We start from the raw sequence: 18,793 nt of genomic DNA on the forward strand, positions 1-18,793 counted from the left end.
CGCCCCCGATGACACCGACGACAAGAGTGATGATGATGATTATGTAGATCTCACTCCCTAGTTTAGATCTTTGGACATTTATGAACTTTTTGAAATTTTGAAACGAATTTTAAAAGACTTTATAAGTGTTTAATTTGTGATTTAGATACTTTTGAATGTTATTTTAAGTTTGTTGTTTTATGTTTTGTTTAGATTGTTTATAATTGTGTGTGTTTGACTGGGATGAATAGTGTAGAATTGAATTGAATTGCATTTGCAGGTGGGCAGCAGAAACTGCTAGTTTTTGCTGTCAAAAATATTGCAGAAAAAGCGACGGACAGAGTAGTTTAGTCCGTCGCTTTTCTGGGGTTAATTTTTTGAAAAACCCATAAAAGCGACGGACAGAGTGGTTTAGTCCGTCACTTTTCTGGGATTTTCAAAAATAAAATTTCCAGAAAAGCGACGGACTGCGTCGCCTTTTAGAAATAAAAAAAAAATTAAAATAAAGCGACGGACTCCGTCGTTTTTTTACAAAAATTCAAAAAAAAAAAGTAAAAATGCGACGCCGTTCGTCGCTAAAAGAGACGCAGTCCGTCGCTTTTTGAAAAGCGACGCTGTCCGTTGCTTTTTGAAAAGCGTAGAGCTAAAAAGCGACGGAGGTGACTGCATCGCTTTTCCGTTGATTTTGACCAAAAAAATGACGCAGTCCGTCGCTTTTGACCGTCGTTTTTTGACATTTTTTTAGTAGTGTATTGTTACAAGTTTTGAACATCGATGGAGCTTATATTTAGCTATTTTAGTTGTCTTGATTGGAATATATATATGGCACGTACGTAATGACTGAATTATAGATGAATCAAATCGGAGGACACTTTCGTGCAAGTACAGGTTCAAAAAAAATTTACTAGAATATCATTGCTCAAAAGTGTAGCTAGCATGAGTATATATTATGATAAGGAGAATAAAATGGAACTGATATCTTACTATCACCTGACGTTCATATAGTATATTATAGTCTTTATTCCTCCTATTTTTCACATTATTGAAGATCTTACACATGAAGAGGAATTAGAAATATTCCATATGGACACCAATAGCATTCAAGAAAACACCACTTTTTCCATGAAAACCAACAATTTTCCCTCTAGCTGCTGAGGAGCTAAAATAAGTTCCAATTTCAATTCCATAAGGTCCATATTTTTCTTTATTTGTATAAAATGTAATTTGTCTTATTGTGTCTTGGCCTCCATTTTGATCCAATGGACTATAATATCCTTCGATTCCAATAAAGAATTCATCGGTACCATCAACGTTTATCTGCATATCAAATTCATCAAAAAAAAATTAAAAATATTTCTCCCTTCACAATAATAATAATAATCAATTATATTTCAATTTCAAATTGATTATATGAGTCCTTTATATCCACCCATCTACATTCAAATTACAGAAAATGATCAAAGTTACTCATATATTATTCAAAATTGAACAACTCGATATGCGTTTTATTAGATTTTAGTCTAATGTATATTACCCTCATTATTAGAGAAAATATCTTGTTTTCTACATGTTTATTATGAGGGTAGTTTTAAATCACAGTCAAAAGTTGGAGGGCAAATTTGGACCTTTTTGTCAGAGAATTTGGGAAGAACATGCATTAATATCTCAAATTCAATTCAAATACTCTTTAGATGCACACTCCGTTTTTTAAGAAAGATTTATCATCCGAAAAGAGGCGGACAATAGAGTCTTTTGCACATGAAAATATGACTAAATTTTTCCTTGTTGTTTTTCAGAGCGAAGTGAAAAAAATGGGATTCTTGAACATGGTAAAATATCCAATGAGTACGAAAGAATTGAACAAAAATTTGTACGAGGTGAAAATCTCAAGTACAATTATGTACACTTGGAGTCCACCACAACAACATAGGACCTCTATTAGTGGGAAGGATAAATACGAGACGATTTACTAACAACAAAGGATAAATTCATACCTTTATAATTCTTTCTGCCCCAGGTTCAAGACCATGAAGTTGTGACCAAAATGATGTTTTATCTAATTTCTTTTCATACTCGATTTGAATTGCTGATATAGCTGAGTAATGTAAAGCCTCATGAACTTGAACTTGTTTTATAGTACAAAATACTCCATCATCCCAACCTTTTCCACTACATCCACCCCAAGGTCCAGCACTTCTTGGCACAATAGTCTTCATCACATCCATTTTCTGTGTATGCAAAATGTGAAGTTAAAATTATTTGTTCATTATGATCGGTGTAAAAATTTCGTACTTGATATTTACATCAATTTATTTAATTTACTATGGTTAAACGATTAAATAACATGTGGGAGTATATATGTTAAGTACTGAAAGAGGTTTATGTGCAAATACATATTATGCATATATTGATTTAGTGTAAATATTGACTTAACGGGAAGTTTTCCTGTCCTAACTATTTGGAAAAGTCAAATTTGGGTTAACACAAACGATAAAATAAAAAAGAACTAAAATTTAGTTGGGTGTTGGTGAGACATGATGAAGTGCATGCAAAAGGACGTCTTCTTTCTAGAGGTTGCATCTTGAAATATACAACTTACCCCCCCCCCCCCCCACACACACACACTCACAAGTTTTTCAGAAAGATCTGAGCCTAAAAGTATAGAGTTTATTATTTTCTTAAGGATTTGATTTTTCGTTCAACTATGTCATTTTACTAGGGAGTATAGGAAAAACTAACCTCATGTGTTGCCATGTGTCTAGGGTTAGTATTGTATTCACGGTCCCCATCAAATTTAAGTCTTTATGCACAAATGAAATCATTTTGGTTCTTAAAGAGGGACAGTTCTAGAAGGTTCAATTGGTCGAATTTGTAACTCTTGGTAAGATCGGTTCAAAATATAGCGCGCTAGTGACAAATTCAACTTATTTGACAAATAAACCGATCTTGATAGTAGGTCTAATACGATAATAAAAGAACTCATAATAAGAGAGAGAAAAGGTAATATATGTACGTCATGGATTTCAATTTCTTCCACCATTGGTTCATTTGGCTCAACTTTTTTCTCATCTTCTTTTGATGAAGTTAGTTTCTTCAAATAAATACCAATAGCATCGAGGTATGAGCCAGCTCGCCCATGTAATCCAACAATAGCTCCACCTTCTTTCATCACAAATGAAAATGGAGTTCCACCAGCCTCTTTACCAAATGGTCCATAAATATTCTTTCCATTTGTTATAAAACTTAGAGATTTTACAACCAATTTGCCACCATAATTTCCATATGTACCCTTGATCCCTCTCAAAAATTCCAACGGAGCCGCCTCAATAACAACCTGTCATTAATAGAAAAATTACCACGCATCGGTTAAAACTGTAGCAGAGTCAAAAAATTTAATGAAGATCTCGAAAAGTGCATGAAAATCACATTTAGAATTTGAAATTTGTGGCCTAAGAAAAAGTAATTTGAATATTTTTTGTCGTTGCATTAGAAGGTTCTCTTATATCGAGGGAATTCAATAACTTTTATACATACAAAATAATTTATTTTACTCCTTCTATATAATATCAATTAATTTTAAATGAAAAAATTCGATTGAATCTTCTTTGTTGAAGATGAAAAACATCTTTTACTCGAAGGATGTTTATATATATATATTGGTCAAATAATTAATATATAGTTATACACATGTTCTTGTACTAAAAAAAATCACTATCATATCAAATTGACTTATCTTTTCATAATTTATAAAAATCAAGTCTGATGATAAGATAACCTGAAGGCTAGAAAATAAATTGATTTTGTTGCAATGATGATAAGAAATATTGAGAAGAATATATCAATCATGAAAATAAAGAAGAATCAACTTAAATAGTCGTTCACCCAATGGGTTAAACTTAAAAATAGTGAGTGGGTGTATAATCATTTAAACTATGTGTATATCAACTAAAAAAGTAAACAGTAAATCTATCTGGCTATTTGGGTGAAGATCCGAAAATAAATATGTACCTTGTCTCTTCGACCTCCATTGCCACCAAATCTTGGTGATTCTATTGTACCTCCTTGTTCATTTATAGTAATAAACATGATGGAGTCTATAATTTCTCCATGATTTATCAATATCTCTTTAATTGGACTTTTAAACTTGTAATTCCATTCTGATCCACCACTTCCTCCCCATGCCTCTACCATTATTTGATCAATTTCATCATAACTCACTTGATTTCCCTTCACATATACAAAATATATAATCAAATATTATAGATATATATAGTTATTATAATATGTAAAAGAAAAAAAAAGAGAATTAATTAAGCAATGTACGTACCATTTTTCGGTGATTTTGTGCGCGCTTTGATTTTATATTATTTAAGTTGTATCATGCGATATATATATAAGTTGTTAGAAGAATAACAAACGTATAAGTCATTAGTTATAAGAAAGGTATACGTGCTTTGTACATATGAAGTCATGAAGAAAAGAAAGTGATTAAGCAAAGTATAGAATATATATATATTAATTAATTATATTTTTTTTATAAGTTATAATCAATCAACAACAATAATAATAACATATTTAGTGTAAAAAGGTAAAATGTAAACATAAATTATAACTAATTAATATACATTAATTTGATGTAGCTTCTATAAGGATAGAGATTCAAGTTGGTAAAGTCTCTTTCCCCCTCCATAACCCAAAAATTGTTTCAAAATAATAATATCGTAGTCAACTATCTCTCTAGGTTCTTTTTGTTTATATAAATACAACTTGCAGAATTCGGAGTACAAGAGTTAAATTTGGTTGGAAAATATGATCAACATCAAATATTCAAAAGTTTTAAAATAAAATCATATATTTAGAAATTACATAATAATTTGAAATATCTTTTAAATACTTTTATAACATTTTATTTTTTTAATTAGACTCACCAAATTATAATCGTATCACATAAATTTGGATAAAATAGTAAGTAATTTTTAGTGCACAAATCTTTCTTTTTCCATGAAGCAACATGTCTAATTCTTAAATAGTAATTTAAATTATTAGTCTAATATTAATTCCAGCTAGTGGCATATTATTCTTTTAAAAAAAGATTCTACTTTGTTTTTAATTAGATAATGACTTGTGTTGCTAATTATTTGACAACAAAAAGGAACGAATGGGCTTTGCTTTAATGGTTTTGAAAGGTGATTAATTTTTCCACGTGAAATGCAATGTAAATAGTAATATTTTAATCTACAACTTTTAGCCAAAAAACATGGGGGGACAAACTGTGAAAAATAAAACATTTAAGAAGATAATGATGATTAACTTAAAACCTCCGTCCGACTCTTATTAGATGGACACTTTTTATTTTATAAGGTGACTAAAAAAATATTAATAGATTAATCAATTTTACTATTTTACCCTTATTCATAATAATTTGCCTCCTGAACTAAGAAATTGTTGGTTCTTCAAAATTTGTTTAAACTTTCAAAGGTCATATTAATTATTGAGGTAAAAAGGAAAAAAAAATAATCAATTCTATCATGATTTAATAAGTGATCAAGTAATATGAGATAAATATTTTTAGTAAGATGCTCATCTAATATAGGATAGAAAGAGTACCAAAACTTGTTTAAATTTTCAAAAGTCATATTAATTGTAGACGGAAAATGAGAAAAATTTAATTAATTCTATCCTAATTTAATAAGTAATAAAGTAATGTGAGACAAATATTTTTAATAATGGAACACAGGGAATACCAAAATAATTATGCTAAGAGTACTTTTTTTATAAGAAACTTTTTCAATAATAAGTTAATAACAGTATTGTAAGTACTAATATTCTTGACGTAGAATATTTTGCCAAAAATAATACCATCTTTATCCTCAATTCACGTGTCATGTTTTCTTTTAAATTTACTTTAACATGATTGATTTTTTTATGTAAATATAATTTATATATTTATGACTTATTTTAAATAGTAATACTCTCTCCGTCTATTTTTACTTATCAACTATATATTTATATTATTTTAAGATGTCCAATAATACTTGTCTATTTTATAAAATCAATGAATAATTTACTATTTTGTGTTTATCTTATCCTTGCTATTAAATAATATTCATTTTTCAATGTTAAAATAACTTATAGCTAGTGATTTGGTAAATTACCTCTATCATTTACTATTTTTAATTCATATGCTAAATTAATAATGAATAACTATTGTTTGACAGTAAAAATAATTTTTTTATTAAAAAATCTTCATTTTAAACTCATTAGCCAGTTAAAAATGTTGCATAGAGACAAAAGGAAGTATTTTATTATTTTGTGAGTACTAAATTTCGTATATAAATTACTAATAAAATACTAAAAAAATCATTTAAATAATACTTTTTGTCATCAAATAAAATGGTAGAACAAATTATGTTATTTCTCCTTTTAACTAAATGTCTCAATTAGAGTCATGAATATGAAAAAAATATTGATAGTTTCTCTTAAGTTTATCCTATAAAATGAAATTTAAATTAATCAGACTCTAATATGAGTATCAAATATTTCGATGATAAACAAAAAAAATCATTTATAAAACTTTAATTAGGTAAAAAAAAAAACTACCACTCCGAGCAATATACAGTGGGGGAATATTCTTACTGTATATTACCGCGGTAAATTCTTGAGAAGTATATATAATGAGGAAAAAAAACGGTCGCCTCAAAAATTGCAATGGCAGTGAAAATTTCACCTGTCTACATCCCTACCCCTTAGCTAAAATTGCTCTTCCGCCATTTTTAAGCTCCAATTTTCCGGTCAATCTCCGGTGACTGAACCCTAGACACGTGGCAACTCACCGTTGCATCACGTCACGTCACCTCAAAATACTGTGGGAATCCGATTCCGTGTAGAAATGGGAAATGGAATTCAATTCCTGTAATCCGGAAAAAACCTTTGTTTAATCAGGAAAAAGTTGTATACAGTAGTAGAAGAAGAAGAATACACTTGTATAGAATATAGATAGATAGATAGATACTGTATGGATGTATAATGTATGAAGGGGGCAAATTGTTGTGATTCTATAAGCATATTATTAGCATCTTCATCGTCATCAGTAACAACCCGTTCGAATACTAATAAGTTTCGGCTACACGCGGCATTTGATTCCAATTTGAAATCCCCAAAATGGCTATTTAAGTCGAAGATGCGAATTCCAAAGCGTTCAGTTTCTCTCTGTCTTTCTGTATTCTCTCCTCCGAAACAACTGGTTTCATCTTTTACTAGAAGTTTTCATTTCCATTTGGGGATTTTCAGTTCCGATCATTTTCTGAACAGAGGGAAATCGGTTTGTCGTAAAGGTTGGTGACGTTTTTGCTTGCTTAACTCGGTTTGTGATTGTAGAAGTTGTTGTACTTTACTATTCATTGCATTTGCTTTCAACAGCTAACTAAACACAGTTTTTCTAAGAAAATGTACTGTTGTATATCTTAGCGGTGGTGTGCGGTCCCTTTCATGTGTTTTTGTTGAGTGGGTTCTATATGACGACTTCACTCGCGAGTTGAGAAATATCATTTGTAATGTTGTGGAAATTTCATGGTAATTGATTTCTCTTTCTTTAAGGCTGGAAAGTTCATAGTGTTGAGAATTTTGATTTGCTGCTGATTTCAGCTTGAACTATTTTGGTTCTGTTACCTAGGAAAGTAAATTGTGTCGAGTTGAAGGCTTTTTTTCCCCACAATTTCGGTGTAACTTTGATGTTCTTTCAAAGTGACTAAGTCTATGATCTATCAGTTTCACTTTCTTGTCTTTGTTATGGCTTCTTACGAGCACTGTTATGAGGCTATGCTTCTTGAATAGTTGATCAAGAAGAGACAATTCCGCTTAATAGGTTAGTTGGAGCTTGGCTCATATTTACAATAGGAGTTCGATTGTAATAAGTAAAATTCACTTTGGTGAAATATAGGTATTCAATATCTTGGAGTGTAGGCTTACACATTGGGGCATAAACCTGGTCTTTGAATTGGTTTACAAGTGGGATTAAAGGTAAATACTAAGATTTTAGTCCTAGGAAGAGTCAATTCATTCAAAAGTATACTCATGGTCCTTGTTATTTTCCTACAGTGCATAAGTTAATATCTATAGTACTATTTCCACTACCCAAAGAAAGTTGAGAAGGTTGGTGCCGATGAGTCTGGTGTTTGTTACTGTTATATCGAAGTTGCCTTATGTGGGTGGAAATTGACATTCAGAATTTCAAATAGTTATGTTAGATGCAGCTGAAGTTGTAGAGTTAATCCTCTTTGTGGTGAATGGTCTTGTCTCTTTTAATGTTAATAATAAATTTGCGGAGAATGTAATTCTGGTAGTATCTTATTAGCATACAGTGTTTGAGCAATGATTACTATAAACTTATGCAATCTAATAGATAGGCAGTTGATGAATACCATAATGAGTTTTTATGAAGAAAGGCCTTAACTGAATGATTGTAATCAAAGGCCAGGAGATGATATGCAACTCTTCATGGGTGCCATCTCTATAACTCTCATCTCTAAGGATAGATTTTGGCCTTGTCTTACAGGAACCAACATTGGATTGGTCAAAACATCTTTTCTTGTTTGAGTTTTCTCTGCGAGTTCGTGATGCTTTTCCTATTCCTCAAGCATTGAACAGGAAGCTCTGTGCATGCTGCAATTGTCAGATTTGTTGTGGAATTCGACATTCTCATAGACTATCGCCTACTAGCTAATTTTCATTATTACTGTTCAGGGAGAGATCAGTTACATACAAGTTGTACAATGGATGGCATTGGTGCAGATACCAGGGCAGCGCTGTTTGAGAAGGGAAATGGTGCCATTGGTGGTCAGCGTTCATGCATATGGTCATCTCCCGAAGGAGGGTGTGATATTGTCATAGGAAAGCAGATATTCTGTAACAGGTCCTTAAACATGAAAAGTATAGTTGCTGTTGGATTTGACATGGATTACACACTGGCACAGTACAAACCTGAGACTTTTGAATCTCTTGCATATGAAGGCACTGTCAGAAAGCTTGTTTATGATTTAGGATACCCTGCTGAGGTACTATTAATACTTGTATAAGGAAAAGTCAAAATAGAAATTGATGAGGCATATTTATGTGCTAGTTAGTTGTCTCAATGTGCATTTATTCCTTTGGCAGTTGCACTATAAGACTGTTCATCTAATTTTATGGATATTATGCACAATGCAGTTTATATGTGCATCATCATTAATTGTGGCTTTCAATGACCTGAGTGTGATAATGGTATAATGTTATTTACTATGCATAATGTTGAGTTGAAAAGGTAGATTTAGAAATTGAATGTTTGACATAATTCTGTCTTTGGTGTTAAAGCAATTAGTTGTTTTGGGATACTTTGTCGAGAGCTGATTGCCGTAAAAAAATTACGGCTCATTTATTTCATGTGCTGACAGATTATTTGGCTATTGAATCTGGGTTTTCCTTTTTTTTTATTGTTACTGATGTATGAAGTGATAACTGGGAGATTTTTCACCACGTTGTGTGTTGTGTAGCTGTTGGAATGGTCATTTGATTGGAGCTATATGGTCAGAGGTTTAGTTCTTGATAAGAAGAGGGGGAATATATTAAAGGTTTGTCGCCACTTTGTTCGTGCATTGAATTGTTTCCTGTCTTAATCATTAATTTCACTTCATCCTCGCTTATGATTGTAGTTTCATTTCTTTCTTATTTAACTATTCTTCCTTTTTCTGCTTGCTCATGTAACAGATGGACCGACACAAATATGTGAAAGTAGCTTATCATGGATTTAGAGAGCTTTCAAAGGAAGATAAAGTCGCTACTTATGGCAATACCTTGCTTCGGGATTCATTTGATGAACCTGACTATGCACTTATTGATACCCTTTTCTCTCTTGCTGAAGCCTACTTATTCGCTCAGTTGGTGGACTTCAAGGACAAAAATCCTGGAAAAGTTCCCGAAGATGCAGAGTAAGAGAGTAACCAGTACTCTTTTTAGCCTTATGGACAGTAATGTCTATCTGTGTCTCTTCCAATGTCTTCTATAATGCGACTTTGCATGCAATTATTTTACGTTTGTCTCGTCATTTATTTTTCTTTTCCATTAGCTAGAGGTGTAAACACAGATTAACAGAAGTTTTGCACAAATATATCTACCAATCTATCACGGGATATGCTCGAAACAAAAGAAGTTGGTGGTCAAATCTAGTTTCAGTTCTCTTCTAATGCTAGCTATTCTGTTTTTGTAGCTCTTACCCGTAGTAAATTTATGGAAGGAATTATATTTCTAAAATAAAGATGTCCCATAGATGTATCTTCAATAAGTGAAATATTCTAGTTCAGCTTGTTTTATAGATATGTTTTATCTTTCAACTCACTCAATTTTCGGTGGTCTTGTCATCTTTTGTAGCTGTTTCAAGCTTAGTTGCGCGGACTCTTCACTTTTGATGCCGCACCCGTCTCGGATTCTCCAAAAATACACTACTTTTGGCGAATCCGACATGCACCCGTTGGCACTTTTGAAGAGTCCGAGCAACATAGGTTTCAAGATATATATGCTCATAAGTGTGAAAATATTTAAAATCTAAATTTGTGACTAGTTCTTGTACCTTGGCAATTTGATATGCATGCGTCATCTTGACCATGCAAATATTTGCCTTTTTCGCATTCTTGGGCTAATTTCATTGAACTGGAACTTGCTGCTAATTTATGGTGGGTATGTGCATGCATGTGATGAATTGCTTACAATTTTTTCTTTTTTCCGAAGTCTTGCAAAATATGAATGTCAGATATTGTGCTAGGTCTTTGAGGGTATGTTACAGGAAGATTCTGTAGGTCTTTGTATGGAGTTCAATAGAAACATCTGACATGTCTTACTGCCGGGAGGGGGGGGGGATATGGAGATGGTTAGCCTCTGGGTTATGTTTATTAATATTCCTTGTTTGTTTTCACTGTCTACTGCTTTAATGGCAGTATTCTGTCCATGTATAGGCTTCATGGTATGCTTATTTGCTAACACCTCTTGCAGCTACTCTCATATGTACAAGGATGTTAGAGCAGCAGTAGATTTGTGCCACCGTGATGGCACTTTGAAGCAGATGGTTGCAAAAGATCCAAAAAGGTATGAACAACTGTTTGTTGTTTTTGGAGAGAATGTACCATATTGAGTGGTAATTAGTAACTCTGTGCATGGTTTCATATGCCAGGGAATGTTAGATTTGGTGGACCTTAGAAAACAAGACATGCTTCACCCTAGTAGGGTGTTGGCCTTAACATTAAACATTTTCCATTTTAGTTGTTGCATATGGACATGTTACGTATGTTTTGCGTGGATGTGATATGGTAATCCCAGTCTTGTCTTTGGTTGCATGTAACATGTTTGATAGTTTTCTAATATCAAAACAAGGATACTTGAGCTATGAGAACAGGTGTAAGTGTTGAATAATTGAGAACATTTTCTATGCTTTTTCATTAGAAATATGCAAAACCTATGGGCTCGTTATTCTCATTGTCTTGTATATTCTCATAACTCACTTCTTGTTTGACTAATTTGATAATCTTGCCATCTGCCTCTGCCAACATCAGATATATCAATGAGGATACCTCAATTGTTCCGATGCTCAAAATGCTTAGAGAATCCGGACGTGCTACTTTTCTGGTAACAAACAGGTAATGATGCTCTTGCAGATGTCTCCCTTCAAGAAAACTTCTCACTATTCTATCTCACTGATGATTATTCATTCTTTACATTTTACAAGGATCTTACTTACATGTCTGCAGCTTGTGGGACTATACAAACATTGTTATGAACTTCCTTTGTGGTCTTAAACCCTCTGATGGATGTAGTTCCAGTTTTGATTGGCTTCAGTACTTTGATGTTGTCATCACTGGCAGGTCATTTTCTTCCCTTCAAACTTTCGAGAATATGCACATGTGCTTCTTTTGATCCCAACCATATGCAGCCATATTAGGGCAAATGGCTGTCTCTGCTTATATTTCCAGCTATTGTCTGTAGAGTTATGATCACCTTGCTGACAAAGAAGTATGTGATTTTTATGCAGTGCAAAACCAGGTTTTTTCCATGATGAAATTCGTGCAAACCTCTTTGAGGTTGAACCTGAAAGTGGCATGCTTATTAACACTGATAATGGGACTCCTATGGCACAGGTCAGTGCAGAAAACTTAGTTTTCTATTGGCCACTGCCTTTCCTCCATTTTGTGCATGTTCTGACTTTGTCCGATACATTAGGTGGGGAGCACTTCTTTGAGATTGCCTTTAAAGAGCTTGAGAGAAGGCTGCAGAATTTTCCAGGTGTGGATGCCAACATAATTCATGCTGCATAGTTCATATCATTTAATGGTTTGTGTAAAATGACTGGATATTTTCGTAATTTCTCTTCAGGGGGGAAATGTTGGCCATTTGCATAAATTACTTTCAATTGAGTCAAGCTCACAGGTATTGCATCGTCATCAATTTAATAGTCTTCTCTTGATTACTACTTTATATTGTTTCAGCATTTCTTTTGGTTAATGATTTACTATGTGCAAGCACATAAATTCATATCTTTAAGTACTCAGTATGGCTGAAAGAGACAGCATATAGTTTAACAGCCAGGAGTCTAATTTCACTTTAGGAAGTTACGGAAGGATGGAGAAGTGATTTACTTGGTGTTATCTTGAGCTTGGTTCATGTTTCTAATTTGGTGATTAAATATGGTGTTTAATCTGCATTTTATTTACTTATTTGGATGTAAAGTATTGTTCTCTTCAATTAGGTTCTTTATGTTGGAGATCACATTTACGGTGATATCTTACGCAGCAAAAAGGTTTTGGGTATGCATTCGCCACTCCATATACTCCTTCTTGCTTTATTCTTTGTTGCTTATTTAAAACTTCATATATTGGTAGTGACTTCTAAAACTGCTGCTGCACACCTTTTCTAGTTCATCATATTAGGTATAAGCAACTGATACCTCCAGTATGTTAGAGCCATATTAGAACAATTATGATAAGTGATACTTTTATGCTTCAAATCTAATAAAATTAATAATAGATAAGCATTTGCATTATTTGTGACCATGTTAGCAACTAGATCACGAAAGCTGTTGACTAGCTGTTATATTTAAGCACTAATAATGAAGTTAAAAGAATATTCCGAGATTTTCAAGAACCACTATTTACATGTATGGAAAGAAAATTAATGTCCTTTAGTTCTCTCTAGTTTTCCATGATCTCGGCTTATAATAATATCCAACCTGTAGTATATCCTTCATGCCTCTTTTATTTGTTTTCCTTTTGCTTCTTTTTTTGAAAGTTTGAATTCTAGACTTTAGGATCTTGTGGTGTTTGAGCAGGTTGGAGAACAATGCTTGTTGTTCCGGAGCTTGAGAGAGAGGTTGAACTTCTCTGGCAACTAAAGGATACTCGCAAGGTATATAAGCATATCCTTCGACTAATTCTCTGTACTCCATTAGGTTTTCTTGTACTTCTCGATATGTCAGAACATAATCAACAAGAACCTTTAATTTGGCTTTGCAAATGGAGAAATTTGCTGTGCCTGTGTCTATCTGATGTGTGAAATGAGTGTTGGATCATTGAAGTGCTTGTCAACTTTGTGTAGCACCACATATCTTGGAAGTATACAATTGATGTCTTTACCTAGTAAACCAATATTCTGGACAGACCATTTTCATGTCCAAATAAAATTGAGAAAGAAATTTGCCAGTATTCCTAAGATGCAATAGCACATTAACATAATAACATTGGGTTTCAAAAATTGATGTACACAAACCTCTATCACCTGGAAATCATTTATTTTGTGCTTACAGCCATCAACATTCTAAAATTACATCATATTTTTGTGAAGTAGACAAATTATGTAGCTTTTGAGTAGCTCAGTTGCAACTGTTAAGAGATAGACCGTAGACCTAACTCGACCCTTAAATCTAACTTTGGGGATTGTCTAAGATATATAAAGAGACAATAATCCATCCCTCAACCAATGTGGGACATTTTCACACACCCTTCAGACGTCCAGGACGGAACATGCGGAGCGTAGACAATATAACATGGGAACCCAATATTGGGAAATAAATCCAGGGATGAGTATGACTTGTTGTACTGTATAAATAACACAGACCTTGGGCCTAACTCAACCCAATAGTTATCACATAAGGTAAGGATTGTCCAAGGCCATATGAGGAGGCAACAACCGGCACCAACAACATTGAACACTTCAACAACAGTTTTCTGCGTACACTCCCCACCCTCCCCATACTCCACTTGTAAGAATATACTGAGTATCTTGTTGTTGTAGGTCTTTTGATATATTTTTTAATTGAAATATCGCGGTGAAGTAATTGTGTTTCTCATCTAAGAAAATAACCTCTCTCCCATATTCTGAACACTAGTTATTTGCAGAAATACTTTTTCTTTTATGGTCTTGTGAGCTAAGAAATGGAGCGAATGAATTATCTGAATTTATAGCATTTTACTTTAAAACCTAAAAGTTTGTTTTATGTTCAGCTACATGGTAATGGCAAGTGGTAGTGTAATAATTGCAATTTTTACATGTTTGCAGCAACTTCAGTTATTGAGAATTCAGCGTGATCACATTGAGGATGAAATACACCATCTTAAGTGGTCTCTCAAGTAATGACTCTCTCCATTTCATTTTGTATAGTAGAACTCATATGTGCATTAGTTTTATTTTTGGTGTGCATTTTATCTGTGCAACTGTTTCATGTTGAGTCCCTTCTGCTAAGGAAGTACTAGGATAAAAGAAATAAGGAAATAAAGAAACAAAATCAAGTTTGCTGGAGAATTCATACAACCGACTTCAGCTTATTTAAGATTGAGGTTTAGTTGATTCAGTGATTGGTTGAAGGTGGGTTGGAGGATGAGAAAGAAGTAGAGCCTTTATTTATGAGTAGAGACTTTCAGCCTCTTTGGGACTTTATATATGTCAGTGTGGAGTAGTCTTGTGGGTGAGCAGTAACAAATTTCCTTCAAGTGGAGAAATTATTGAACCTTTTATTATGCATCTTGAACAAAGATATTTGTTGTTCGTCGAACCATTGTGACAGTGAATACTCGTACATTTATGTTAATATTATTTTTCCATCATCTGAATTTGGCTGAAGGTAAAACTTTTGTCGTTTTCAATCATTTCATGAGCTGTCATTATGCTTCAGGTCTGGAGAAACTGATGATGCCAGCAAGGAGAAGATGTTTTCGGAGCTTGACAAGCTGCAGGTTGGTTATTTCAAGATAGTATCAGTAGGAAGATAGTTTTCAACATTATAAGAGAAACAATTTTATATCTGGTCATTCTCTACATTGATATTTGTTACCTGTAGAATCAACTGTACTTGATCGCATTGAAGTGAATAGGTAATAACTTCTGTTATGGGGTTCAACTAATCTGGTGTTTTGATGGTGTCATTTTATAGTCCCAAGGTGAGGAGGTCAGGCTCAGTCATCAGCAGGCACAACGAGAATGTCACCAAAAGGTACACGTGTTAAAGAGAGAATTTCCTCTAATGTGGAATTATTTCTTTGGGGAACAGTTCATCCTTTTTCTGGAACAAGCTTAAGTGAAAACTATTTTAAAATAATATGTATAATACACAGCTATACTTTCTTTAAACTTTGTAAAGTCAATGCATATATCCGTAAACTTTATTCCCTTGGCTATATTTGACATTAACTTGGTGCGGTATTAATAAATCGATTTGAATTTTCAACAAGAAAAGTAGTATACTTTTTTCTTTCTGATGAAGTGATAAAAAACTTACAGTTCCACAAGGTCTGGGGACAACTAATGAAGACTGGTTATCAGAATTCTCGTTTTGCTCATCAGGTACGATTGAATAATTGGGCAGTATATATCCTGCACTTTGTGAGTGTGATCTTTACTTGAAAACTGAAGTTACGTTTTGTTGATTCACAGGTGGAGAGATTCGCTTGCCTTTATACCAGTCAAGTCACAAACTTGAGCCTGTATTCCCCGGATAAGTACTATAGGCCTAGTGAGGATTTTATGCCTCATGAATTTGATATCCTCTCCATTTGAAGGGATTATGTAATCCAGGGGCCGAAAGGCAGTGCATTTTGAAGAAGAGCTTTGCTCATTCTAACTTCTAGGTGCATCCATATGTTTTTTATTTTGAGTTCTTTGTTGATTTTTGCCATCTGGTATGCAACCATTTAAGTTATACCAACATGGAAAATCTTTATGTTTTTTGGTAAAACAACTTAAATGTATCATATTTGTTTGTGCTGTCTCATATATGCACTTCCCTGATTGTGAATTTGCATTATGTAAAACAACTGGAATAGTCTAAAATTCTGATGATATGACCATTGATACAGGAGGGTATGGAGGTTGAGGATTTACCTTCCCATTCCCGGAATATTAGTATTAGTCTTGTATTTTCGTATAGATTTCTATTTCTATCCGTTGATTATTTACCCTCACTTATGAAAGACTTTCGAGACGTTTTACCTCTATAACGAGCTTACCCGAAATTTGAATAAAGAACATCCAACTCATAAAAGAGAGGATGATTCTATTGAATCTTCTTCTTCACCATAAGCATATCATGTCAAATGGCAATGATGTTACATGTTATTGTTCATTACAGGCTGGAAAATTCTCTGTTTCTAATAATCACCTATATATCTTTGGCCCAAAATAGACTTGGATGTGAACTTCAAAATTTTGCTAAAAAAATATATATTCATCTTTTGCATAACACATCTGTGGAGGAATCACATCCTTTGACTATAAGCAAAAGGATGAGGCAAATTATATTCCACTTCATTGGACAGTAGTTCCCTCAAAGGTAAGATGATCACTTTATGCTTGTTTTTTATTGGCTTTAGGGATCTTGAATACCCGATCAGATTTACTGTTTATTTTTCCTAACTGATATAATTGATTAACATAACGTATTTTGCTTATTTATCTCGTCAATTTTTCAACGTAGGACTTTTTTCGCACATCTAATAGTTGCATTTACAGAAAATAATTGAAGATAGGTCCTTTCCTTCTTTTGCAATTATAACAAAAAAAAACATTACCTTATTTTTCATGCAATAACAATATTCTTCTTTGAGTTGGGAAGAATCTAGAGAAAGACGAAGAACTTCACATTTTGGACCAGAGAAGAGAACAAAAAAGGTAATGTTTCAAATTGCATGCAAGAAGGGACCATAGGAGAATAACTTGAGACCCTCCAACTGGCGCGGATCTAGAGTATTGTTTATGAATTTATATAATCTTAGATATATGTATTAAGAAATTCAGTAAATATCTATACATATATAATTAACTATGAACCCACTTATTTTTGTATAATTGACTTGAGGTCAAAATCATCAAAATCAATAAACTTCAAATCCTGAATCTGTTTTTGCCTTTTGCAAAAAAATTTGACAAAGAAGTGGGAGAAATAGCCATAGGAGTCTTTATCTCATAGTACCACAAAAGATATAAGGAATCCAATTATCAGTAGCATGAGGTATCTTGAAGTGTATATATATATATATCAACTTTTAAAAGAGGTTCCCAAGAAAGTTGCAGAGTTGAAATTCTATGAAAATGCTCATAGAATTTATCATGAGCATCTTCATCATAATTTGGGACAGTGACCTAAGAAATTTGAAAAGCCAAAACCCCAAAATGAACTTAAGAAAAGTCCCATTATATTGAAGGAAATTAGATTATGGAATCTACTAACATTTGATAAAAGTTAAATTAGTTTCATGATGGTTATTGGAACTTTATCCTTCTCGGGGTAGTGATAAAATTTGCGTACACCGTACCATCTTCAGATTCAGCTTTTGAGATTATACTGAATTGTTATAGTTATAGTTATAAAGTCTTTGTATATTATACCTTCTTCAGACTCAGCTTTTAAGACTATGCATGAAATTAACTCAAACATCTATTGGACATTTGGTCAATGTTGCAATTTTTGCTTGTGGCACTACCTCTTTTTTGTAAAAATGACAGCCAATTAATTAAGTTGAAAAAAAATATCTATGGTTTTATTTCAAAGTATATAAAACAAGAATCCCTACTTCAAGTTGCAAAATTATTTTTGGTGAGCCAATGAGAAAAGAAAGGAAAAGAAGAATACTTGTGATTTAAAGACTAGTGAGAAGGACATAACAAGTATCCATAAATATGAAAAGTTTTACTGGATACCAAAGTGGATGATAAGGATTCCATTCCAACTATATGAGTGGGAAATCAAGCAACCTCGATCGATTAAATTTGAATTTGCATCTACAAATCATACATTAAAAATAGGCAACTCCAAAATACTTATCGATCTACCATGATCTTTGTTGGTATTGGCATATTATTTTTAACATTTAGGCTATAATATCATCTTGTATTAATCTGATCAGTCTCTAATAATTTCTTCTTTTTTCTATTTTTCTTATTAGAGTTTGTAAGTTAATATACATTATTAGTGTAAGGATTTAATTTTACGCTATCAGATTATTCAAAGAATATCTAAATTAGTAGTATCTACTGTATGGACCCCTCTTCAACTAGAGATTTTAGGTTTTAATTTTGAAAACGAAAAACCTTTTGATAAGGAGCGTTGTTTTTTTGATACCATTCATGGCCCTACCTGACATAAACCAGTAAGTTTTGAATATCGAATGGTTAACTAAAAAAGATCATTTTTGCAAGACAGATTATCAAGGACTAGTTGGACTGAACAAAAACTAATGTATCGTCTATAGTACGAATCCCTCCAGGCTCCAACTTTAATTAATGATTTGAGATTTAACTTTAAAAAATA

At 32.9% G+C, this 18,793-nt stretch overlaps 2 protein-coding genes across 2 annotated transcripts; one reads left to right on the plus strand and one right to left on the minus strand.

The window, feature by feature from the left end:
* Positions 1-905: 905 nt before the first annotated feature.
* Positions 906-4,327, minus strand: LOC102597159 (agglutinin-like). Its single transcript, XM_006342156.2, has 5 exons — positions 4,307-4,327; positions 3,988-4,206; positions 2,993-3,313; positions 1,974-2,207; positions 906-1,296 (listed from the first exon to the last, which is right to left on the minus strand). The coding sequence occupies exons 1-5, from the start codon at positions 4,307-4,309 to the stop codon at positions 1,048-1,050; spliced, it is 1,026 nt and encodes a 341-aa protein (XP_006342218.1). The 5' UTR covers positions 4,310-4,327; the 3' UTR covers positions 906-1,047.
* Positions 4,328-6,692: 2,365 nt separating this feature from the next.
* Positions 6,693-16,389, plus strand: LOC102592072 (5'-nucleotidase domain-containing protein 4). Its single transcript, XM_006341881.2, has 17 exons — positions 6,693-7,313; positions 8,722-9,032; positions 9,507-9,584; positions 9,721-9,941; positions 10,999-11,091; positions 11,556-11,639; positions 11,751-11,864; positions 12,032-12,137; positions 12,220-12,282; positions 12,373-12,426; positions 12,746-12,803; positions 13,325-13,401; positions 14,551-14,621; positions 15,164-15,224; positions 15,422-15,481; positions 15,769-15,831; positions 15,922-16,389. The coding sequence occupies exons 1-17, from the start codon at positions 7,010-7,012 to the stop codon at positions 16,042-16,044; spliced, it is 1,941 nt and encodes a 646-aa protein (XP_006341943.1). The 5' UTR covers positions 6,693-7,009; the 3' UTR covers positions 16,045-16,389.
* The last annotated feature ends 2,404 nt before the right edge of the window (positions 16,390-18,793 follow it).

Source organism: Solanum tuberosum, unplaced genomic scaffold, assembly GCF_000226075.1.
Source record: "Solanum tuberosum cultivar DM 1-3 516 R44 unplaced genomic scaffold, SolTub_3.0 scf00032, whole genome shotgun sequence".
NCBI lineage: Eukaryota > Viridiplantae > Streptophyta > Magnoliopsida > Solanales > Solanaceae > Solanum > Solanum tuberosum.